The sequence below is a fragment of the Silene latifolia genome, chromosome 9 (genome assembly GCF_048544455.1).
Source record: "Silene latifolia isolate original U9 population chromosome 9, ASM4854445v1, whole genome shotgun sequence".
NCBI classification, from domain to species: domain Eukaryota; kingdom Viridiplantae; phylum Streptophyta; class Magnoliopsida; order Caryophyllales; family Caryophyllaceae; genus Silene; species Silene latifolia.
This window is the reverse complement of record NC_133534.1, coordinates 90,128,143-90,154,595: the sequence shown is the minus strand read 5'-3', so window position 1 is coordinate 90,154,595 and position 26,453 is coordinate 90,128,143. Positions and strand designations below refer to the sequence as shown.

The 26,453-nt window shown below is 39.4% G+C and overlaps 1 protein-coding gene across 1 annotated transcript; it reads right to left on the bottom strand.

Annotated features, from left to right (window-relative positions):
• Positions 1-6,968: 6,968 nt before the first annotated feature.
• On the bottom strand, positions 6,969-18,701 carry LOC141601322 (uncharacterized). The gene is made up of 4 exons (XM_074421595.1): positions 18,358-18,701; positions 8,523-8,793; positions 8,269-8,414; positions 6,969-7,662 (listed from the first exon to the last, which is right to left on the bottom strand). The coding sequence occupies exons 1-4, from the start codon at positions 18,699-18,701 to the stop codon at positions 6,969-6,971; spliced, it is 1,455 nt and encodes a 484-aa protein (XP_074277696.1).
• Positions 18,702-26,453: the final 7,752 nt, after the last annotated feature.

Here is a 26,453-nt window from a genome sequence, read left to right as displayed (position 1 = left end):
GTTTTTCTTATCATAATCGATTTAAAGTGGTCTAAAATTCACTAAATTAGTTCACTTAGCACGGTAGATAATTAAATTGATAAGATCTCTCACATTTTTAAAATTGGGATTAGCCTTACCAATTAGTAGGACCTACGAATCCATTCGTCATTAGGGAGTAGGTGAAAGATCATACATCATAATTAGACTCTCTAATTAAAAATCAAATTATCTCATAATTTGTGTTTATATGATCTATGTAACATGCATGCAATATAAAAACATATTAATATAAAAGATGAGGAAAATAATATTCCTTTTATTGAAAAATGGTAGTATTTGGGCACAACCAAGATCATCATCTTGGTTGTTCTTGAGCTATTTATCAATGGCAAGATCCTCCATAACCCAAGCTTCCAAAGAGAAAGCCTCCTCTCAAAAGCACCCAAGAACTTACCCAACAACCTTACTAATATTAACTAGATATTAGTAAGATTATCCTTGATAATATGTAAATATTACTAACAATTTTTGTTTACTAACAACTTAGTAAAAATGTTTATATTAATTTTAGAGAGAAAAGACTAACAACTTTATTCACATGGAAAATACACAAAAAAATGAAGTAGTGTGTAAAATGAGCAATTGTTGGTCTATATGGAGGAGGAAAACCGGTGGGAGTAGGTGGAGTGAGAGAGTGTACTTGTTTTATTTTCGTCCAATCTTATATCACATGCAAATGATCATAAGATGACTTATGGAAGAAAAACAAGCAAACTGAAATGATTATGATTATAATCATTCACTACACTCGATTTTCACGGTCCAATATCCTATTTACGGGTCCATTTTGGTTCTTATATTTGTCGCACAAATACGTGTAAATTTTACTATAAACATCGATTTATGTTTAAATACTTCCCGATTAATATCGTCTAAAACACTTCGTAAATATACGTATACAGCTACACATATATTTTACGTACCAATACTAATCATATTAGTCAATTAGTACTAATTTAACTATTAATTACTTAATCACTAATTCCCGTCTCAAATAATTTATTATTTAATTATCGCATAATTAAATAATAATTTCTGTGCCTCGAGTTCACAACTCAACATCTCTCTAAATTAATTAATCAACGAACTCTTAGTCAATTTATCAAGGGACTAATTAAACTGTATCTGATTACAATTAATTAGTTTTCGTGTTGGGGTTCGTTCCTTTAGGTGTGACAGAAAGGGATCAGCTGAACACCGTCGTCTCACGACAGTAACGTCAAACTCTAGTTGGCCAACCGTTACCGATATACGTTGATCAGCTGACAAGTATTGGCAATGAATATCCCATGCATATTCCTTAATGAGATTTAATAATATTCTCATGCACTATTGTGGTGGACAAAAACTCCAACAATTTCCCACTTGTCCGAGACAAGTTGTGCGATGATTATAACACACAATTGTGGATAATCTCCTTATCCCAACAATATCCTGCTTGTACTCTACAAGGGTGTGTTACCGATTCTCTTGTCCGTTTTAACAACAATCTCCCACTCAATGCAAGGTGTCTTTCAGGTCGCACTTGCACATGAATATATCATGAGTGGTTTTCTCGATCGGGATTGTGACTACCTGACCGGAAAAATCTCCCACGGATTACTTCCGAGCGTGGCCACGCATTTGTAGTCGTAACTCCTCGAGTGGCCTTGAGATGTTTGAACCCAACGTGGGTGGATGATAGCAATAAAACTAGGTGTCGTAATTTACTAGAATTAGCTTATCAAATTAACAATTTATAAACCAAACTCACTCTACACTATCCTATTAAGGATAGTAGTAAAGGGAAGTAAGGGTCGAACCCAAGAGAAGGGATTTAAGACTAATAACTTGAATTGTAAACTATTGACTACTAAGTAGGTCTCTACTACTAATTAAGATCCTAATGACAATTTAAACTTAACAAAAAGCACTAATCACAAACAATGGGTATTAACAAAGATCAACTAGTAGGAAACGTGGATGAAAAAGGATTGGTTTTGGGAACCAAACATGGAAATATGAGTAAAGATTGAAGATCTTCCTATTGAGACAATTCCACAAACAACCAGTGTGCAAGATTCAATATAAAGGGAAACACTTGATGCAATTCTCTCTTAGTAACCCAATAATGATAAAGTTTGACTCTTCTATTTCTCTCTTACAATTTTCTACCCAATACTATCACCTCAAGATGTTGATACATGTAAATTAAACCATCCACATATACCCTTCAAGCTTAAGCAACAAATCATTAAACCATGAAAAGAGACTAAGCATGAGCATTAAGAAATTGCCAAAAGATAAAGCTAGGATCAATTCCTTATAAGATTAAACCATACAAATGAGTAAAAGACATGGAATTTTCTATTTGTTGTAAGAATCCTGTAAACCAATTCAACAAACAACAAACTTCCTTTAACAATCCCAACTAAATTAAACAATTTCCTTAGGATTTGCACTAGTCAAGTAAATAAGATGCAAGAGTGATCAATTCATACATTCATCTACTCAACATAAGAAATAAAGCACAAGAAAAGAGCATTAGATAAATTAAGAGAGGTTTAAGAGTCTTACAATACCAAAGTTGGGTACTTTGATCAAATTACATCAAGCAAAGGAAAGATTAGCCTTCCATCTTCTTAGAAAAACCCAAGAATTGAAGAAAGATTAACATTCCAAGCTAAAAGATTACAATTTCACCCAAAATAAAGTGTTCTTCCTACTACAAGTTTCTAGAGATTATTCAATAATTAGATGATAACTAGGTCTTCAAAATGAGGAGCACATATAGGGGTGCACTCCTTTCTAGGTTAAACCCTCCAAAAACAAGGCCAAAAACTGATTTGCTTAAACAAAGCCCGTCTTTAAAACGACCTGGCGCAGGAAACTCTGAGAGTGGCGCAGGCTGCGCAGGAATGTGGCGCAGGCTGCGCACCAGCTCGGGAGTCTCCTCTACAACTTCCAAGTTTTGCTTGCTTCTTTACTTTCCAAACTTCACTCGTCATTGCTTGCTTGAGACGGACTTCTTATCTTGGCTGAAACAACATGAAATATTCATCTTGACTCCTAGATACGGTTGCTTCCCTTGCCTCCAAAGGTGATCAATTCAAGACTAAGTCCTTTGTGACCCAAACTACAAAGAAATAGAGTAAGCCGGTATGTCCGAGATTAACCCATAACTTGGCTCCAACAATTGAATAAACAACCTACTATTATCATACTAGACACAACATATTTGACACTATCAAATACCCCCACACTTAGACTTTTGCTCGTCCCGAGCAAAAGCCAAAACAAGCAAGTGCACAAGCCCAAAGGTGAGTACGAGGGTAAATGACCGCTCTTCCCTTACCACGACCTTCTTATGTCTCCCTCATTGACAACCACCTATGAAAGAAAAACAAAGACTCAAAGTTGACACACACTCTCTCTTCTCTCACACGCCCTCCTTATGTCATCCCTCTTAACAAGACACAACACACCTCCTTCTCCGACTCATCATGCAACTCCACCCTTCTTATATCACCCAAGAAGAAATGGTCACTCTTGCCTTATCCCAAGGCAGTAGCAAAGTGACCCACACAATCCTCCAATTCATTCATTGCTCCCCTTATATCTCCCCCTTATCACTCCAAGCAAAGCAAGTCATGCTACTAAGTTGGCCAAACACCAATAAAGATCAACAACTTAGTAGTCAACATGAAAACCACCAATTTGAAACAATTTTCTTTGACTCAAAAATAAAATAAATCCTAATTCTAGCCTACTTCCTAAATCCTCCTTATCGCTCCCTTCTTATCCCTCCATCTTTTTGGTGTTGCAATTTTTCAATTTTTCAATTTTTTTTTGGTGAAAATCCCTCATTTTGCCTAAGGTGCCCTTTCGGGTTTTCACCTTTGCTTTGCCTTTCCTCTCATTGGTGGCTCGCAACTCGATTCTTCATTTTGCTCGGAATGCCCTTTCGGGTTTTCAGTCCGTCCTCGGCCACCTTTCCCAATCTTGCCTAGGCGCCCACCCTTGTGGGTTTTCACCTAGCCAGTATTTTCGTTTTTTTTCGTAATTTTTTTTTTTTTGGTTTTTTTTTTTTTTTGGTTTTTTTTTTAAGCACACATTCAATGGAATGGTAAAGAAATGTACATATATTACAACTTCATTCATCTTACTCCCCCACACTTAGATTCCACATTGTCCTCAATGTCGAGGAATACTCTCATCTTCTCATGGTTGGTAGTTGGAGGGACCCGAGCCTTCCCCTTGCTCATATGTCCCTTGATCTCTCCTTCTCCTTTCCCTTGCTTGCCGCACTCTCTTGGCTCTCTCATAGGCCTCCTCAACTTGTGGCTCGGTGATGGTTGGTTTGTAGTGGGGGTCATTTTGATGGAGGGTCATGCTGAAAAGGCCACGGATAAGCCCAAAAGAATCCTCTTGAGCTTGAGCATCTTCATAGGAGTCTTCAACATATTGGTGGTGCCTCTCATTTTGCACCCCGAATTGTTGAGTGGCTTGCTCTCTCCATACATTTTGGGCCTTCCACATGGCTTGTTGTTCTTCCATGTACTTGGTTTGTTGTTGTTGCCAAGCATAGGCCTCATCTTGCCTTTTAGCCATCTCTTGAAGCATCTTCAGTTGGGACTTTTCGGCCTCCGTACTCAATCTTTGGTGCTCCATACTAGCTACCCTCCATTGATCCAAACTCTTAAGTCTTGGTGTTTGTTGTTGTTGCCAAGCATGAGAGCTATCAACTCTCCCACTAATTGCCTCCAAAGTCCCTCGGGTCTCCGTGAAGTAATCAAACATTTGTTGTTGCCATGGGGCGATTGGTGGAGTAGAGCTTGCCCCCGCCTCAAACATTGGTGTGTCATGGATGGGCGGGTCACGCTCTATGTTCCTTATCTCCCTCTCCTCTTCACTATCAAGGTGGACAACCGGGGGTGGTTCGACCCTTCTCCTTTGTGCCCCTCTTTGCTCCGGCGTGTCGGCCGGGCAAAAGAAATGAATGGCATGGGTACCATGAGGAATTGGGACATTCTTTGGTAGAACCATGTAGGGAGCTTTCCCCACTCCCAATCAATTGCATTGAAAATTCTGTTTATCTAGGACCTTGATCATGTGTGTTTCCTCAAGTCCATGGGTGTTATAAAAATGATTTCCCCAAACGGGGAGTTGGTCATCCGACGTCGAGCCCACAAATTTCTCTACAAAAAGGGTGATTAAACCCCCACTATTGATGTTACCTCCCCTCCTCTTCTTATGTTTCAAACAAGAATCAACAAAAAGCCTTGCCCAATCCGGCACACCACTCCCCTCCGGGAGCATAGCCCAAATGCACTCCCTCACCGCATCGCTACCTTTTGTTGGCTCCCCATGGAGAAGAACCAACAAGCCAAACATCTAGTCAAAATACGGATTACGGGATTGGTGATGGCGGAAAGTTTGTCATTATGATCTTGTGCTTGTCTCCCCGTGAGATGGCACCACACCTCATTTAGCTTGCCCTTAGGTGGGTTGACCGGGGAAGGCAATTTTGTGATTTGTAAGATCTCCCTCACCTCATCAAAAGAAATGGAGTGCCACACTTTATGAAGACGGAAATTCACTCTCTCATTTGCCCCCTCCCCCGTTTTTGAGATGGTGGACAAGAACTCATAAGTGAAAGATCAGTAGGTGTCATCATGAAGGTCCATGTATTGCTCTAATCCTACCCGACTCAAGAGTTGAAAGGTGATTTCCTCTATTCCTAGTTCTTGAAGGGTGTCACGGTGGAGGAATTTTGTGATGGGGACGGGGTTTTCTTTTTCAAGTTTTGCAAAGATTTTTTTTGTTCCGCATTAAGTCCCTCATTCTCGTTAAACACGTTGGGGTTACTTCCCTCCCCTTGTTGAGTCTTCCTCTTACCAAAAACCATGGTACCTAGCAAGCAAGAGTACAAAAAGACCAACAAAAACACTCAAAACAGTTTTGCTCTCTTTGAGGCAATTCAACAAACACCTTCTAGGCACAAATTCAAGAAGGTGGGATTAAGTGATGTTTGTTGAATACCTCTCCCCTTTCTCAGAAAATAAGTTTATCCCAGCAATTATAGACAACAATCAATCAAAAATATCCAAAAATTCAATGTAAAAACACCAAATTCCGAATTAAAGCAAAGTAAGTAAAGAGAAAGATTGGAAAAGTTGTTATACCACCCCGAATCCATTTAAAATGCTAGTTGATCGAAGTATAATGCTAACAACCCCTCCAAGAAAGCTCCAATTGCCCAGAAATCTCTTGAAACGAACTTGAATCCAAAGTTTGGAAAGTGAGGATTTGGGATAAAATTTGGGGAAAATCAGAAATTTGAAGGGTAGAGTGAGTATTTGAGTTGTTGTGTTGGGTTGAGAGGTAATTATGATGAAAGAAAGGGGTTTGTTGAAGGTTTGAGGGGGTATTTGATGAAGTTGAATGGAGTTTGAGATGGGTGATTGGGGTTGAAGGTTGAAAATGTCGAAAAAGAATGAAGGGTTAAATGAGCTTCCTTTGTAAACAATCCCTTTTTGCAAACCCGTAACTGCTAACTGCGCAGGCTGCGCCTTGAAGCTGCGCAGGCTGCGCTTTTTGGCGCAGGCTGCGCTTCCTGGCGGGTTGTCGAGTGAAATGCTTGCTATCAACTTCTTTCTTGCTGGGATTTTTGGCCGTCCTTTGGTGCTTTTCCTTCATTTGACTCGTGTAGATAGTGTCCCGAGTCAATTCACCTCACATTACGACGTGGGGTACGCTTCCCAAGGAGTTTCATCCTACTTCCTTCAAACACTTCAACAAACCATCAAAAGAATCCATAATGCATGCTTCTGAAACGTGTTAAGAGTAAATAAATTGACAAGAAAGCGGTAAATTCTATACTATAAAGAGAGAATATGTACAAAAGTTGCCGTATGTTTAACGTCGATGGCTCGACTTAGTGCTTCTCAAGATGATGCTTGGTAAATGGGGTCTTCCAACGTGACTTGTTCAACGATTTGTGCTTCCATGCCTTCATGATACTCTTTAAGTCGTTGCCCATTCACCTTAATTGTCTTCCCCGTGCTCGGGTTCTCAACTTCGACCGCTCCATGGGGGTGGACTTTGCTCACAATGAATGGTCCTACCCATCTTGACCTTAACTTCCCGGAGAACAACTTTAACCGGTTTTGAAAAACAAGAACCTTGGTGCCTTCCTTGAAGGCCCGTCGACTTATCATCCGATCATGCCATATTCTCGCTTTCTCTTTGTATATGGCGGCGCTATCATAAGAGTCAAGACGGATTTCTTCAATTTCTTGAAGTTGAAGCTTCCGATGGAGGCCCGCATCATCTATGCTTTGGTTGAAGGATTTGATGGCCCAATAGGCTCTATGCTCTACTTCCAAAGGAAGATGACATGCCTTCCCGTAAATGAGTCGATATGGGGACATACCATTGGGTGTCTTGTAAGCGGTGCGGTATGCCCAAAGAGCGTCATTCAACCTTTGACTCCAATCTTTCCTATCCGGGTTCACTGTTTTTCGTAAAATATTCTTGATCTCCCGATTGGATACCTCCGCTTGCCCATTGGTTTGTGGGTGGTAGGCGGTGAAGACTTTGTGCACGATCCCGTACCTCTTTAGCAATCCCTCCAAAATCCTATTACAAAAATGAGTCCCCTGGTCACTTATCAACGCCCTAGGGTAGCCAAACCTTGAGAGAATATTGTTGTGAACAAAGCTTGAGTCCGTTCTTGCATCATCATTCCTAGTCGGTATGGCTTCGACCCATTTTGAAACTTAGTCCACCGCCAAAAGGATATAGAGATACCCATCCGACTTCGGGAATGGACCCATGAAATCTATCCCCCATACATCAAAAACCTCCAAATAGAGCATCGGTTGTTGGGGCATTTCGTTTCGTCGTGAGATGTTTCCAACCCGATGGCATTTGTCACAAGTATTGACGAAGATGTGAGCATCTTTGAATAACTTTGGCCAATAGAACCCATACTCAAGGATTTTACGTGCCATTCTATGAGGCCCAAAGTGACCCCCACAAGCGTACTCATGGCAATGCTTGAGTATGGATGGGATTTCTACATCCGGTACACAACGACGGATGACTTGGTCTTGACACATTTTCCATAGATATGGGTCATCCCATATATAGAATCAAGAATCGGACTTAATCTTGTTTCGTTGACTTGATGAGAGTGAGGTTGGAAACTTCTTGGTTACCATATAGTTGACAAGGTTGGCATACCAAGGCTCAACGGCCTTCATGGAATATAGATATTCATATGGTAAGCTACCGTCAAATACTCCCATGGTCTTCCCGAGATCCTCATTGGTGTGAAGCCTACTCAAATGGTCGGCTACCACATTAGCACTCCCTTGCTTGTCCTTGATCTATATGTCAAACTCGCTCAACAAAAGCACCCATCTCATGAGCCTTGCCTTGGTGTCTTTCTTGTCTACAAGTTGCCTTATAGACTTGTGATCGGTATAGATAATGACCTTGCCACCCAAGAGATAAGCCCGGAATTTTTCAATGGCATACACCACCGCTAAAAATTCCTTTTCCGTGACGGTGTAGTTCCGTTGAGCATCATTCAAGAGTGAAGAAGCATATTGGATCACATGAGCAACCTTCCCGTCCCTTTGGCCTAAAACCGCGCCAAGGGCATACTCACTAGCATCGGTCACGATTTCAAACGGGAGGTCCCATTTTGGAGATTGAATTATCGGGGCCGTTACAAGCTTTTCCTTCAAGTTATCGAATGCCAACCTACAAGTATCATCAAAAACAAACTCCACATCCTTGTGCAAAAGCTTGCACAAGGGGTAAGCAATCTTGGAAAAGTCTTTAATAAATCGGCGGTAGAAACCCGCGTGTCCTAGGAACGACCTTATCTCCCGAGTATTAGTAGGATATGGCAAGGTTTTTATCACTTCAACCTTAGCCACATCCACCTCAATCCCTCTCTTTTAGACTATGTGACCTAACACGATGCCGCTTTTGACCATAAAGTGACATTTTTCGGAATTCAACACAAGGTGTGACTCCGTGCATCATGATAGGACCATAGTTAGGTGGTCCAAACAAGCTCCAAAACTATCTCCATGGACGGTGAAGTCGTCCATGAAGACCTCTAAGACTCTTTCCACAAGATCCGAGAAAAGACTCACCATGCAACGTTGAAATGTACCCGGAGCATTGCATAAACCGAAGGGCATCCTTCGGTATGCATATGTTCCGAAAGGGCATGTGAAGGTTGTCTTGGATTGATCTTCCGGATGTATGGGAATTTGAAAGTATCCGGAATATCCGTCCAAGAAACAATAAAATTCCTTTACCCCTAGCCTCTCTAGCATTTGGTCTAGAAAGGGTAGAGGAAAATGATCTTTGAAAGTCACGGCATTTAGGCGACGATAATCGATGCAAACTCTCCACCCGGTTTGAATCAGGGTGGGAATTAAAGCTCCTTCTTTGCCCTTGATTACCGTCACACCACCCTTTTTAGGTACACATTGAGTGGGACTTACCCATTGAGAATCACTAATGGGGTAGATGTAACACCCCCATTTATTTAGGAGCCTTTAGCTAGACATTCCCAAATAAATAGGACTGTTACCATCTCGGTTTCCCGAGGTAGTAGATAACAAAGTCCAACTCACCAAAGTACTTTAAATAAAAACTTTAATGATTACATATGTTTTACAATTTTAATCAACTAAAACTTAATATAAAAATAAATACATCTCGCAGCGGAAATAAATAAAGTGATAAAACATTCTATGTGGTCTAGACTTCTAGGTAGGTTGTCCAAGTCCTCACGCATTCCCATAAGCTCCCAAGTCAGCTAATCTTTGGTACCTGTCAAATCTGCTCCCCATAAAACGGTTCACCGCAGGTGTTCACGAATACACAGTCAACCGCGAGGTTGAGTAGGAATAAAACTAAACAACAAGAACATACAATTATCAATCCAATTCAATTCACTTTCATTGCACAACCCCCTGACAACGTGCCCATCCTTTTTCTTTACTTAGCACAACTCCCTTAACAACGTGCTCACATTTCTTTGGTACCCCTCCCTTAACAACGTACCGCAATATGTAATAGTACCCCTCCCTCACAACGTACATATTACCATCACCCCAGTGTACAAACTCCCTCAACAACGTACAACTGACTGTCGCACAGCTTTACACATTAGTCACAATCACAACCAACATAATTCATCCTGTCAACATTATCAATATAAACAATTCCAATTCCATTCACCTTGTCAATATTATTAAATACAACCAACACAAGACAATTTAATTCTCCCATTTCAACATATGAACAATTCCACCTTAACGTAAGTAATTCACCACACCAAATATAGATAATTAAAAGTCGAGTTGAGTAGGATTATCCCTACCTGGCAAGCAAGCACTCCAATTACGCAATCCAATAATTAAAGCGAACAAATCCGATTATAAACTCTTCACAATTTCCGTCACCTATATAATAATAAGAATTACAACAATTATAATTACTAACTTATTTATCATTTATTTATCTATTTACTCCTTTTATTTAATTATTCAAATTAATTATTTATTATTAAAGGTTTATGATAATTAAAACCCGATTTAACTACGAACCCGACTCACCCGAGCTAATTAAATAATTAAAACCCGTCACACTACAAACACATACCACCTTAACATGGTTTAGAAACCATGACCAACACCTCTCTTAAAACCCACCAAACCCGACACCACAAGCCACCACAGCCACCACCCAACCTCGACACCCCTAGCCTGCAACCCCACGCACCCAACTCACCCTTAACCGCCAGCTACACCACCACCAACAACCCACAAACCCACGCCCTATCTCACGACACCAACCGCAACACCCACCTGACACCCCATAAAACACGCCTCTAACCACCACCTAACGCCACCTTCACCGCTACCTACAACCACCAATCCACTCCCCTATCCTCCCTCGACAAGAACCACCCAAAAACCCCCTAACCCAGACCAGTAACAACCCCCAAAATCCCCCCGAAAACTGCCTGCCCAGAACAACACCTCCTCCCCTGTTTTCCGTCACCACCGCACAAACCACCATACCTGACCACCCCAACACCACCAATACGACCGCCCCCTGCCGACAATACCAACCACCCAAACCCCAGGTCAAGACGTGTCCAATTAGTGGGTCAAATAACCATACCAAATACCCACAACCAACCCGTATAACCCTTCTGCCCAGCCGTCTTTCAACCGCCCCAAAAGCCACCGTAACAAGGTCAACGACGGTCAACTATGGTCAAGTCAGAAAATTTGCAGTGCAAGGTCGCTCTAGGTCCAAATCTCGTGTCCTATGGCGGTCTATACAAGTCATACAGTTGTCTTAAAGATGCTCACATGAAACGAATATAAATTGATTTAAGACGGATAATTACCTCGAGTTGATTAATTGGTTTATGTTAATTCCTTCCTCTTCCGTCTCCTAAAGCTTCTTCTTTTTAATTGTGAATTATTTCTCAGATTTGAGGTGGTATTTATAGTGTAAAATTTAGAGAATACGAGGCCAATTAGGAAACCATGTAACTTTCCTTATTCTAATTAATATAGAAATTGTCATTATAATTATATCATTATTATTTATCATATATTATTAATCCTACCATAACTATGATTTACTCATATAACCTTTACTAATTTATTATTTCCATAACTTTATTATTTATTATTATAATCATAATTACCTTGATATATTATTATTAATTCCCGATATAAATCCCGATTACACTAATACCAATTTAATAAATTTGGCCCATATAATAATACCACATAGTCCAACACTCGATCACCAACTAAGCCCAAAACACAAATATTAGCCAAACCCAACTCCCGACTAGAATTATTAATTTATTACTTAATTAACGTCTCACTTGTATTTATTATTAGAAATGTCATTTAATTACCCATTAAATTACATAAATTATTCTTATAAATTATTATTAAAATACGGAGTATTACAGTCTTCCCCCCTTAAAATGAACTTCGTCCCGAAGTTCGCCCACAACTACCACCACAACATTTATAAACATTCTTACAACTAAACATCTTTCAACACCATCATCCATTTACGATCATTATCCATACCAATCGCATCACAAGGTATCACAACAACAATTCATAATATTCGTAGTATCACATTCCTTCCCCCTAAAAATTAACTTCGTCCTCGAAGTTCGGAATATCAAACAAATGGAACAACCAAATCATTATTATAATATAAAACATGAAACACACATTGTAATATAAAACAACTTTTATTTCCAACACAATACCCATTAATGACTAAATGAATAACAAAATCTTTGATTTAGTTCTAAATAGCAAAACCACAACATACAGTATACTCGAACTAACTTTATTTAAACTCAACTACTTCACTTAACTACCGACGAAAACGTTGCCAAGATAAATAACAATCTATAACAAAATAAAGACAATTGTTTAGTCTTTTCTTAATAATGATAACTAACTTAAACATGGATGCAATTATCGTGAACATATATATGGCTTAGGGCAACACATTCCGCATATCACTAGACATATTATTCTACTTCACATAATTGACAACATCAAATATAACGTTCAAGAGATCAAAAACAAAACTTGTTATACATTTTACATGTTATAACTTCGAACAATCTTCAAGGCTAGGAAAACATGTTATCATTCCTAACAATCATTAATATATAATAGCATAACTACTTATTGAGAACATATACTTTTTAGAAAAATAAAGAAAGTTAATAAACCATGAGAAAAAGAATCAAGTCAAAAATTCAAAGGATTAACTTATAATGCATTTTACAAGATACTTGGTCGAAACAGAAATTTTACAGCAACTTGTCAGAAACTTAGGTCAACTTGTAAAAATCACCATAAATTGTCAATATATTTTCTTAAAACCTGGCTTACCAATTTAGAGACATACATGAGTCTATTAAACAGTGGCGTTGGAATTATAACAATTAATTACGTAGTTTTTAAATGGCAAATTTTACAAAAACATGGCGCGAAAACATCACTGTACAGGAATATTTCGGCTACTGTCCACTAAAATATTTATTTCTCCTAAACCGTATATTATTTGAACATGAGACCAGTGGCATATGAAAGATAACTCAAAAATATATTACTCATAAAATTTGCATATGAGAATTTTAAACAGGTAGTAAATGGCAGCCAAAACAATCAAGGGTAAAATTTCGAGAAATCAACCAAAATTGCATTCTTCACGATTTCATGCAATTCTTTCACACTTCACATATTAAGCATACTCACACCTCCCACATACATGCCAACATACCTTCCCCATATCAACATGCTCATAACAATACCTAAAAGAAATCATCCGCAATCATTAACGAAAACAGTCATTCGAACAAGACAAACAAATTCCTAAAGGAAATATACTATATTCATTTTAAATTACCCCACACTAAAAATGTCTCTCAAGGTTCCCGGTTCAAAGCTGAGAGGGCCATGGTACGAATTAAGGCGCACTTCTTAACCGCACTAAGAGGGGCTCCTAAAAGTTTCTACCCGGGGTTCATTTTATTTAGACACATCCTGAGTTCATTATTATTCATTGGTTAGGCCTGAGGATCGTTTTGCTCTGATACCACTTTGTAACACCCCCATTTATTTAGGAGCCTTTAGCTAGACATTCCCAAATAAATAGGACTGTTACCATCTCGGTTTCCCGAGGTAGTAGATAACAAAGTCCAACTCACCAAAGTACTTTAAATAAAAACTTTAATGATTACATATGTTTTACAATTTTAATCAACTAAAACTTAATATAAAAATAAATACATCTCGCAGCGGAAATAAATAAAGTGATAAAACATTCTATGTGGTCTAGACTTCTAGGTAGGTTGTCCAAGTCCTCACGCATTCCCATAAGCTTCCAAGTCAGCTAATCTTTGGTACCTGTCAAATCTGCTCCCCATAAAACGGTTCACCGCAGGTGTTCACGAATACACAGTCAACCGCGAGGTTGAGTAGGAATAAAACTAAACAACAAGAACATACAATTATCAATCCAATTCAATTCACTTTCATTGCACAACCCCCTGACAACGTGCCCATCCTTTTTCTTTACTTAGCACAACTCCCTTAACAACGTGCTCACATTTCTTTGGTACCCCTCCCTTAACAACGTACCGCAATATGTAATAGTACCCCTCCCTCACAACGTACATATTACCATCACCCCGAGTGTACAAACTCCCTCAACAACGTAAACCGATCGTCGCATGACTTTACACATTAGTCACAATCACAACCAACATAATTCATCCTGTCAACATTATCAATATAAACAATTCCAATTCCATTCACCTTGTCAATATTATTAAATACAACCAACACAAGACAATTTAATTCTCCCATTTCAACATATGAACAATTCCACCTTAACGTAAGTAATTCACCACACCAAATATAGATAATTAAAAGTCGAGTTGAGTAGGATTATCCCTACCTGGCAAGCAAGCACTCCAATTACGCAATCCAATAATTAAAGCGAACAAATCCGATTATAAACTCTTCACAATTTCCGTCACCTATATAATAATAAGAATTACAACAATTATAATTACTAACTTATTTATCATTTATTTATCTATTTACTCCTTTTATTTAATTATTCAAATTAATTATTTATTATTAAAGGTTTATGATAATTAAAACCCGATTTAACTACGAACCCGACTCACCCGAGCTAATTAAATAATTAAAACCCGTCACACTACAAACACATACCACCTTAACATGGTTTAGAAACCATGACCAACACCTCTCTTAAAACCCACCAAACCCGACACCACAAGCCACCACAGCCACCACCCAACCTCGACACCCCTAGCCTGCAACCCCACGCACCCAACTCACCCTTAACCGCCAGCTACACCACCACCAACAACCCACAAACCCACGCCCTATCTCACGACACCAACCGCAACACCCACCTGACACCCCATAAAACACGCCTCTAACCACCACCTAACGCCACCTTCACCGCCACCTACAACCACCAATCCACTCCCCTATCCTCCCTCGACAAGAACCACCCAAAAACCCCCTAACCCAGACCACCAACAACCCCCAAAATCCCCTCGAAAACCGCCTGCCCAGAACAACACCTCCTCCCCTGTTTTCCGTCACCACCGCACAAACCACCATACCTGACCACCCCAACACCACCAATACGACCGCCCCTGCCGACAATACCAACCACCCAAACCCCAGGTCAAGACGTGTCCAATTAGTGGGTCAAATAACCATCCCAAATACCAACAACCAACCCGTATAACCCTTCTGCCCAGCCGTCTTTCAACCGCCCCAAAAGCCACCGTAACAAGGTCAACGACGGTCAACTATGGTGAAGTCAGAAAATTTGCAGTGCAAGGTCGCTCTAGGTCCAAATCTCGTGTCCTATGGCGGTCTATACAAGTCATACAGTTGTCTTAAAGATGCTCACATGAAACGAATATAAATTGATTTAAGACGGATAATTACCTCGAGTTGATTAATTGGTTTATGTTAATTCCTTCCTCTTCCGTCTCCTAAAGCTTCTTCTTTTTAATTGTGAATTATTTCTCAGATTTGAGGTGGTATTTATAGTGTAAAATTTAGAGAATACGAGGCCAATTAGGAAACCATGTAACTTTCCTTATTCTAATTAATATAGAAATTGTCATTATAATTATATCATTATTATTTATCATATATTATTAATCCTACCATAACTATGATTTACTCATATAACCTTTACTAATTTATTATTGCCATAACTTTATTATTTATTATTATAATCATAATTACCTTGATATATTATTATTAATTCCCGATATAAATCCCGATTACACTAATACCAATTTAATAAATTTGGCCCATATAATAATACCACATAGTCCAACACTCGATCACCAACTAAGCCCAAAGCACAAATATTAGCCAAACCCAACTCCCGACTAGAATTATTAATTTATTACTTAATTAACGTCTCACTTGTATTTATTATTAGAAATGTCATTTAATTACCCATTAAATTACATAAATTACTCTTATAAATTATTATTAAAATACGGAGTATTACAGTAGATGATTCCCATTTGGAGTCGCTTGATGATCTCTTCCTTCAACACCTCCATCATTGGTGGGTTTAATCTTCTTTGTGGTTGCTGAACCGGCTTTGCTTCCCCTTCCAAACGGATCTTGTGCATGCAAACGCTTGGGCTTATCCCTTTTAGATCCGTAATGCTCCACCCAAAAGCTTCCTTGTACTTGTGTAAAACATCCACCAATCTCCTTTCTTGATCACCCTCAAGTTGGTTTGAAATTATAAGGGGTAGAGTGTTGTTTGCCCCAAGAAACACGTACTTCAAGTGGTCGGGGAGTGGTTTTAGGTTGGGGGTGGGTGGCTTAATGATGGATGGAAGTGGTCTTTCAAGGGAGGCCTCTAGAGGCAGAAATTTAGCTTGATAATCATAAGAGGAGGAGGAAAAACAATCTTTGGTGGAGCTGGGAACTGCGCAGGCTGCGCCGGTGAGCTGCGCAGGCTGCGCCCTGGCTCGGGATGTCCTCCTCAATTTCCCTCATTTCTTCCTCCATCTTAGATTCTTCTAAGGGTTCTTCCTTCTCCAACTCCTCTATACATTCCTGCACATCATGAGACAACAAAAACCGCAACCCTTCTTTCTCGACATTGTTAGTGAGGGCCACTTCAAGTGGATCCCTATGACTAATTTGGTAAACTCGATTTGCCAAATGTTTAATTTTATCAGGAAAGTAGCAACAACTCAAATCATCGGTCTTTTTCATCGTCTCATACACATTATATTTCAAAACTTTCCCTTCAAATTCCATGGTCAAAGTTCCATCATACATGTCTAGCTTGGTTTTGGAGGTTCTCATAAAAGGCCTCCCTAGCAAGAGGGGTGTAGCCTTAGAGTCCGGTTTCATGTCTAAAACATAAAAATCGGCCGGAAATATGAACTTATCAACCTCTACCAACACATCCTCCACAAGACCTTTAGGGTGAATTGTAGAACGATCCGCCAATTGGATCACAACATTGGTCCTAGACAAGGGAGGCAATTCTAAGGTCTCATAAATGGAATAAGGCATGACATTAATAGAGGACCCCGAGTCTAGCATAGCTCTAGCAAAAGCTTTTCCTCCAATTGAGCACGGTATAGTTAGCATGCCCGAATCATCGCACTTTTTGGGAAGATTTTGTTTGAAAATTGCCGAGACATGCCTACTAACCGTGACTCTTTCAACTCCTTTCCTTGGCTTCCGTTTTGGGGTGCAAAGCTCTTTGAGGAACTTTTCATACCTAGGAACGGTGTTAATGATAGTAAAAAGAGGGATGTTGACCTCACATTTCCTAAAAGTCTCATAAAGATCGGTGTCTTTATCAAACTTCTTGGGACTTGTGAGGGCACTAGGAAATGGTACCTCCGGTTCATACTCTTGTTCAATCTCTTTGAGTTGATCCTTTGTGTTGGTGTTTCCTTCCTTCCCTTTGTCAATGCTCCAAGGACTCCTTTCTTTTTCCTCATTAGCTTTTGAAGATGATCCTTTCTCTTGTTCAACCACAAGCTCTTCTTCAATTTGCTCTTCAATGTCAATAACCCTTTCTTGTGACTTGCCCCTTCTCTTCTTCTTGGGAGGGGATTCTAAAGTTCTCCCCTTCCTCAATGTCATAGCACTAGCATTCTCTCTAGGAGGAAATGTAGTGGAGGGAATAGAAGTTGAGGTCCATTGATTTTTCTTGGCAAGTTCTTGGGCAATTTGGCCAAGTTGGACTTCAAGGTTGGCAACCTTGGCATCACTAACACTCTTGTCGACATCAATCTTGTCAAGCCTCTTGTTCGTTTTGACTTGCTCTTGCAAAATGTTCTTAAGCAAGTCTTCAACACTTGGTTCTTTTTGAGAATTGTTGTTGTTACCTTGATTGTCAAATTGGGATGATTGACCTTGGTTTTGGTTTCTACCTTGGTTGTTGAAATTCCCATTCCTATTTCCTTCTTGATTGAAATTCCCATTCCTATTTCCTTGAGAGTTTGAACCTTGACCTTGTCGGGAATTTTGGTCCCTCAAGTGGTTGAATTAACCATTCACAAAGCTCTTTGAGGTGTCACCACCCGAACCAAGTCTAGGATTGTCTCTACTCCCAACATTTTAATTGTTGCCACTAGGGTCATAATTGTAGTATCCTCCCCCTTGAGGATTCCTAGCATTGTAATTCCCATACCCCATTGCACTTACATTCTCCACTCCAATTCCTTCTTCAATCATGATGGGGCAATTTTCCTCCAAATGAGGACCTTGACAATAGTTGCATTCCACTTGATTTCCTCTTCCCCCATCCTTGTTTGGATTGTTCACTATCATATTCTTCACTAAGTGGGTCAAATCATTCACACTTTGCTCAAGGTTTTGAGTAAATGAGGAAGAGGTTCCCATTGAAGAAGTATTCCTTGTTCCCTTTTGAGTTCTTCCATAATTCCTTGTAGTAGAGTCAAGTCTCTCAATGATTTCCTTGGCATCCACTATGGAAAAATTTTCCAACCCTCCTCCGGTAGCGGAATTGACCATTCTTTGATCATCTTAGCCTAGCCCTTCATCGAAGTTCACAAGAAGATCATCATCGCTCAACCCGTGGTATGGGCATTGAGCTACCAACTTTTTAAACCTCTCCCAATACTCATACATGGTTTCACCATTGAGGTCTTGTTCTATGGTAGTAATGGCCTTCTAAGCACGGTTGTGACGGGCATCGGGGTAGTACTTCTCAAGAAAGGCCGCCTTCATTTCCTTCCAAGTTCTTATAGATCCCGGATCAAGATAAAAGAGCCAATCTTTGGCCGAATCCAACAAAGAAAATGGGAAGGCCCGTAATTTGAATTGATCCTCCGTCACCCCATTCGGAATAGCACCTTCACACATCATGTGAAATTCCGAAAGGTGACGGTTTGGGTCATTCCCCGCATGGCCATGGAACTTAGGCATGTTATGGATAAAGAAGCCTTTGAGTTAGAAATTTGCATTGGCTCCTAGAGGGGGGTAGGTGATACACAAGGGTTGCTCATCATAATTCCTTGCTCGTATTTCCCGGATGGTTCTCGTGTCGTTCGCCATAGGGGGATACTCTACTTCAATCGGATTTACTTCAATAGGTTCTTCAAAAGGTGCTTCTTCTACTCGATGTTCCCTTTGTGCTCTTTGGTATCAAGGATTAGTAAATAACCACGAATATGCTCCAAAAGCGTCCTCTTCCACGGGGGTTGATTCACCGTGTTGTGGAGAACTAAACATAAACCTTCGCACTACACACACAAGTTAGAACTTCCACTTACTTACCAAAACAAAAAAAGAGAATTAACTAACATGCAATTTAACAATCAAGCCTTTAGTTATGTTGCCCTTCCCCGGCATCGGCGGCAAAATTTGATAGCAATAGAACTAGATGTCGTAATTTACTAGAATTAGCCTATCAAATTAACAATTTATAAACCAAATTCACTCTACACTATGCTATTAAAGATAGTAGTAAAAGGAAGTAAGGGTCGAACCCAAGAGAAGGGATTTAAGACTAAAAACTTGAATTATAAACTATTGACTACTAAGTAGGTCTCTACTACTAGTTAAGATCCTAATGACAATTTAAACTTAACAAAAAGCACTAATCACAAACAATGGGTATTAACAAAGATCAACTAGTAGGAAACATGGATGAAAAAGGATTGGTTTTGAGAAACAAACATGGAAATATGAGTAAAGATTGAAGATCTTCCTATTGAGACAATTCCACAAACAACTTGTGTGCAAGATTCAATATAAAGGGAAAAACTTGATGCAATTCTCTCTTAGTAACCCAACAATGATAAAGTTTGACTCTTTTATTTCTCTATTACAATTTTCTACCCAATACTATCACCTCAAGATGTTGATACATGTAAATTAAACCATCCACATATACCCTTCAAGCTTAAGCAACAAATCATTAAACCATGAAAAGAGACTAAGCATGAGCATTAAGAAATTGCCAAAAGATGAAGCTAGGATCAATTCCTCATAAGATTAAACCATACAAATGTGTAAAAGACATGGACTTTTCTATTTGTTGTAAGAATCCTTTAAACCAATTCAACAAACAACAAACTTGCTTCAACAATCCCAACTAAAATAAACAATTTCCTTAGGATTTGCACTAGTCAAGTAAATAAGATGCAAGAGTGATCAATTCATACATTCATCTACTCAACATAAGAAATAAAGCACAAGAAAAGAGCATTAGATAAATTAAGAGAGGTTTAAGAGTCTTACAATACCAAAGTTGGGTACTTTGATCAAATTACATCAAGCAAAGGAAAGATTAGCCTTCCATCTTCTTAGAAAAACCCAAGAATTGAAGAAAGATTAACATTCCAAGCTAAAAGATTACAACTTTCACCCAAAATAAAGTGTTCTTCCTACTACAAGTTTCTAGAGATTATTCAATAATTAGATGATAACTAGGTCTTCAAAATAAGGAGTATATATAAGGGTGCACTCCTTTTTAGGTTAAACCCTCCAAAAAACAAGCCCAAAAACTGATTTGCTTAAACAAAGCCCGTCTTTCAAACGACCTGGCGCAGGAAACTTTGAGAGTGGCGCAGGCTGCGCAGGAATGTGGCGCAGGCTGCGCACCAGCTCGGGAGTCTCCTCTACAACTTCCAAGTTTTGCTTGCTTCTTTACTTTCCAAACTTCACTCGTCATTGCTTGCTTGAGACGGACTTCTTATCTTGGCTGAAACAACATGAAATCTTCACCTTCACTCCTAGATACGGTTGCTTCCCTTGCCTCAAAAGGTGATCAATTCAAGACTACGTCCTTTGTGACCCAAACTACAAAGAAATAGTGTAAGCCAGTATGTCCGAGATTAACCCATAACTTGGCTCCAACAATTGAATAAACAACCTAATATTATCATACTAGACACGACATATTTGACACTATCAGTGGACAATTCATGTCTGCCCTATCTATCCTTTTGTACAATACATATCACCATGACCCAGTAGATGTCCTTTGGCCTCCTTTTACGGCACGACCTAGGACAAAAAACCAAAGTCACTGGAACTACTCTAGTTCCATTAAATTCCGGATATCAACTCTCACTTTTACAACATCGGATGTTGTAATGTACTTAGCTTTCGTTCATGATTTGTACGTATAACACTTATACATACACATCCTTCATATGACATCTTTTATGCACATAGCTCTTTTACATGCTAATAATTCCTTAACGAGGCCCATAACATCTTATAAGTATAGGAATATTTCCGTGTAATCCTTTTACACGAAATTCATAGATTTCTCCAAACTACAAGAATAAATTCTCAGTGCTTCTAAAGTACTCGAGAATGCTCTTGATAATCATCTAGTGACACCCACGAGGAAATGATTGCTAATGACTTCTCATATTCTCAATATGATGAGTCCCGACGAGAGCAGCTTTTAGCATATTTAATAGATCCTGCAGCGGAAGCTGAAGAGATCATATTAATTATTCAACAACTTGAATGAGTCAAGAATCTTATCACATAAGTCTCTTGACTAAAATGCTAATATCCATGGAGATCTATCTCATTAGATCCGGATGTTTAAGATACGCCATGCTACTCTCAAATATTCACCCGAGAATATTTATAGTCACTAATATTTCAAACACATATTTAGACTAAGAAATATCACCTTAGCTACATTTCTAGTCACTAATATGTCAAGCACATAATTAGACTAAGAAACTCGCTTTAGCTCCCACTAAACTCCATGTATTATCATGGTACCTCGACACTCGAGTAATACCATTTTGATAGACTATATGATTGAATCCAAAGTTCCAACTCTTTGACGTATATAAGATCACAAAAGGGATCTTTCAAGCATGCTAAGCTCCTTAGCATTGACAAGATCAACAAAACTTCTCCCTTCATGAGTTACATTCAAGGAGAAAGATTCGTTATCCTTTTGCCTAATCTCATCCTCATGAGAGGCTATATTGCTAAGAACATTCGAATTGATAAAGGCATTTGGGTTGTCACAAACTCTCTGTAACGAACACAAAATTTAAACATCTTATGTAACCTTTATGACAAGATCAAGGTAACCTAATTTGGTGCAAAGTTATTGTAACACCCCGATTTACAAAGGAGCCTTTAACAAGACATTCCCTAATAAACCGGACTGTTACCATCTCGGTTTCCCGAGGTAGTGAATATAAAGACATAACAATCCAAAGTACTTTAATTATACTTTAAGTGAATACTGTTTACAAAACCGTACAAACTAAAACTGTAGCAAAACACTTTACAAACTTTTAGCGGAAATAAAACTTGTAAAACAAGGTGGATAACTAAACATGATTAAACGAGGTGGACTAGTCACTAAGTCAGGCAATCCAAGCTCTCTTCCCATCCAGCTCTTATCAGTCTCTGAGGTACCTGTCAATCTGCTCCCCATTAAAAGGTTCACCGCAGGTGTTCACGAATACACAGGGTCAACCACGAGGTTGAGTAGGGTAATACAATGCAACAAGTATGTATGATATGCATGCTCCTCCATCACCACCATCATCTCATCGCAACTCATAACCCGTACAACCCAGCCATACCGATCCCCGGTAGACTATATATCGACCGTAGCCGATCCGCCACCGCACCGAGGACACCAGGGCAAGTCCTGCAGAACCCGCCCGGGCCTTATCACAACATCATCATCACCACACCACATCACCACAACATCCTCCATCTCCAATGCATATGAATGCTTAGAAGAAATTAATGCAACACAAAGATGTATATCATTGAACTGATCAACCATAAAATCATGCCTAGGTTACCAAATGTTGTGATAACATACTCAATACGATCAATTCAATCAATCACTTTCCAAAGATATGAATCATAATATAAATCAACAACCACGAATCAAGTCAACGTTCACAGTTTGGTCATATGAAACACAAACAAGTTAACACAATTCAACAACAACGATAATAAGTCAAGTGTATTTCCCTACCTTTTCGCAATCCGAGCTCACACAAGCAATCAATTATGATCCTTCACATATCCATCACCTACATAACATAACTATGTATAATTAACACCTACTCAATCAAATAATCATGCACACAACCTAGACTCATCATAACTTAATAGGAATATCAACTTAAAGAACAAACACGACTTTTCCTGATTTTCCAGCACATGACAGACTCGGAATAAAATACATAACTAATTCCAGAAAAATCAAATTGATACAAGGCCAATTGGATTGGAACCCCATGAGTCTTAGCTACAAATTATATCTAACGTGTTTTGCTCAAATTCCAAACTTATAAAGAGTTTTCAGACTGATTTCCAAAAACTGACAGAAACCGTCGCATAAAAAGTATTGATTCATAAAACGAGTTTAAAACATCATTTTTCAGAAATTCCAAATCCTATTACCATCTAGACTATACAAATATGATATAAGAAGAAGCCCCATAACTGAATCGACATAAAAATTAAGGTTTCAAATCATTTTCCACAACCAAATCAGATTCGCGGACTTTTCAGCGACATGTTCAGAAATAAATCACCTAGGACAAACCATAAATAATTTGACTACGAGATTTTATATGCATAAACTAGACATCAAATAAACAGGACTCTCTTTTCAAACTTTTCGAAGAAGACGATTTTAAAACAGTATAAACAATGGAATGAAATCGACTTACAAACAGGGAAATCGAATTAGGTTGAAATCGATGAGAAATCTTCAATCAATTGAGAGGCTCGACAATTGTTCTTCCTTTGATCGTGTGTGTGTGTTGGTGTGCGTCGAAAATAGGGGAGAGGGAGAGCGGCTCTTAAATTAGGTTTAGGGTAAATGGTGGTTACATGTTCCGGGTAAGGCAATGGGTTAAACGGGTATGGTAATCAGTAAATGTAGATGGGTAAATGGGTGATACGATTCTTGACCCAAAAGACAAAATGTGATGTAGCCCGTGTAATACTCCGTATTTATGGTCTTGGGGGTACTCTATCGAGTAGCCCTTACTCTGTCGAGTAAGGGTATGTTGCAGAATAAAATAGTTTCTGACCTGTTGGGCACTCGATCGAGTAGTCAGGGGCACTCGATCGAGTAGGGGGTACTCGATCGAGTACCTTGGGTACTCGATCGAGTGTCCGGTTTATCGGGGGAGTTTTCTCGGGTTTTGTTAATTACGCGATTAAGGTATATAAACATATTCGTCTTTGTTTTAAAACACTTTTACCAAAACCTAAAACCCGTTTAAGAGAGAAAGCGATCGTCCTTCTTCCTAATCGCGTTCTTGACAATTCCCGGAGTTCAGACGGTCGGTTTGCATCGTAGTTCGTGTCGTTGGATTCCTTGCGTCGAGGGTAAGCTTTTAACATAAGTTTTAAAATGTTTTGATAAGGTGGTTGAAACCCTAATTTAGCAATTGGGGATTTTATGAGTAGGAATTGAATGGTAGTCTTTATGTGTTATATATGATAGGAGGAGAATTCGTAGAGGAGCCGTTTTGAGACAAATTTGTAGATACCGTCTGCGTGTTGTGCTTTCCGGGTAGGATTTCCTACTCGCATTAGTCCCATAATGGGATATTGGTGATGTGCTGTAATTAGTTGATTGTATATGATGATTGTAATTGTGATTGTGATTGTGGTTGTGTTTGTTGATGGCTCTCGAGATGCGTTCTCGGCTGAGTGGGGTCACTTGCGGGAGTGATCTCACGCCCTAGTTTCGCCTTCTGTGGAACCCGCCACAGAAGGGATGTGCACATTAATGAGCAGGGTTATCGCTCGTACGATGAGCGGGGCTTAGGTGGGAACGGCTGCGGTCCCCCATCGCGCGGTGGTCCAAAGTGGACGATCGGTGATTGAGACGGTTGGTTGGTGTGTGTGCGTGTGTGGCAGTTCAGCTGTCTATTTGTCTTACTGTTGTTATGTATATTGATTGTGTGATTAGTACTGACCCCGGTGTTGTTTTGTAAACCTGCGGCGATCCATTCGGGGATGGTGAGCAGATATTGAGCAGGTATTGAGATGAGTACTGGGATGGCTGGGATGGCCACGACATGACGATAGAGTCTTCCGCTGTAGTTTAGTATTTATTTACATTCAGTTGAGAACAGTTAGTTTGGAATAATGTATCGTACTTTCGGTTTGGGCTTCAAGGATTGTATTCATTCATTAAAGTATTTATAATAAATGTTGTTTCTGTTTTGTCTGTTTGATTATCATGCATCGGGCAACCGAGATGGTGATGTCTTCATACCTGAGTGGTCCTGGTAAGGCACTCGGAGTATGGGGGTGTTACAAATGGTATCAGAGCGACGATCCTGAAACCTGTAACCAATGAACTTAATGAACATAGAGAGTCAATTAAAATGAACCCGGGGTAAAAGTTGTGGGAGCTAGTGCAAAGGCTTGGGAGACGTCCTAAAGTCGCAAGGGGTCGCCCTACAACTTTGAACCGGTCACGGGGGAAAGTGTTTGTTGAATATATGTGTGCTTGTTAACTTGTGCAACAAAGTGATGAAGTGTGTTGATTGTTTGGTGTTGAAATAGGAAGTTGAGCATGTGAAAGGAAATGATACGTGGAACATGTTAATGAGATGATAGCATGTTGAGGTGTTTACAATGTGGCTTTTATAGCATGATGATTTGATTCTATTGATAAGTAGAATAGATGCGTAGCATATTGATTATGATATCATGCGATTTTTATAAAGTTAGCAATGTTAGTATGTGACGTAATATGCGGGTAGCTTTTACGTATTAGTGATACTTGATCGAGTGAGACTAACTCGATCGGATAGGTTTTTGACGATTTTGGACCAGAATCGCGTTTTGGGGCACTCGATCGAGTAACTAGGGGTACTCGATCGAGTAGGGGGTCACTCGATCGAGTAGCCTAGATACTCGATCGAGTGGGTTTGAGATCAGACGGTCTGTTTGGTTCTGGAGTTTGGGTACTCGATCGAGTACATAGGGGCACTCGATCGAGTAGCCCGTTACTCGATCGAGTGGGTTTGGATACTCGATCGAGTAGGTTCTGGGCAGCGAGTTTTCGTGTTTTGAAGTTTAGTACGCATGTTTATGTTTACCCTTTCTTATATACGTATAGTTTCAAGATGCCGCCAAAGAGAAATGCCTTGTATGCGAGAGTTGAGCTTATGACCACTGATGACATCGTCAAGATGTTAGAGCACCAGGATGCTCTGACTGAGACCCTGAAGAAAGTGAACGAGGACAAGAATAAGGAAAAGGAGAAGGAAGTTGACCATG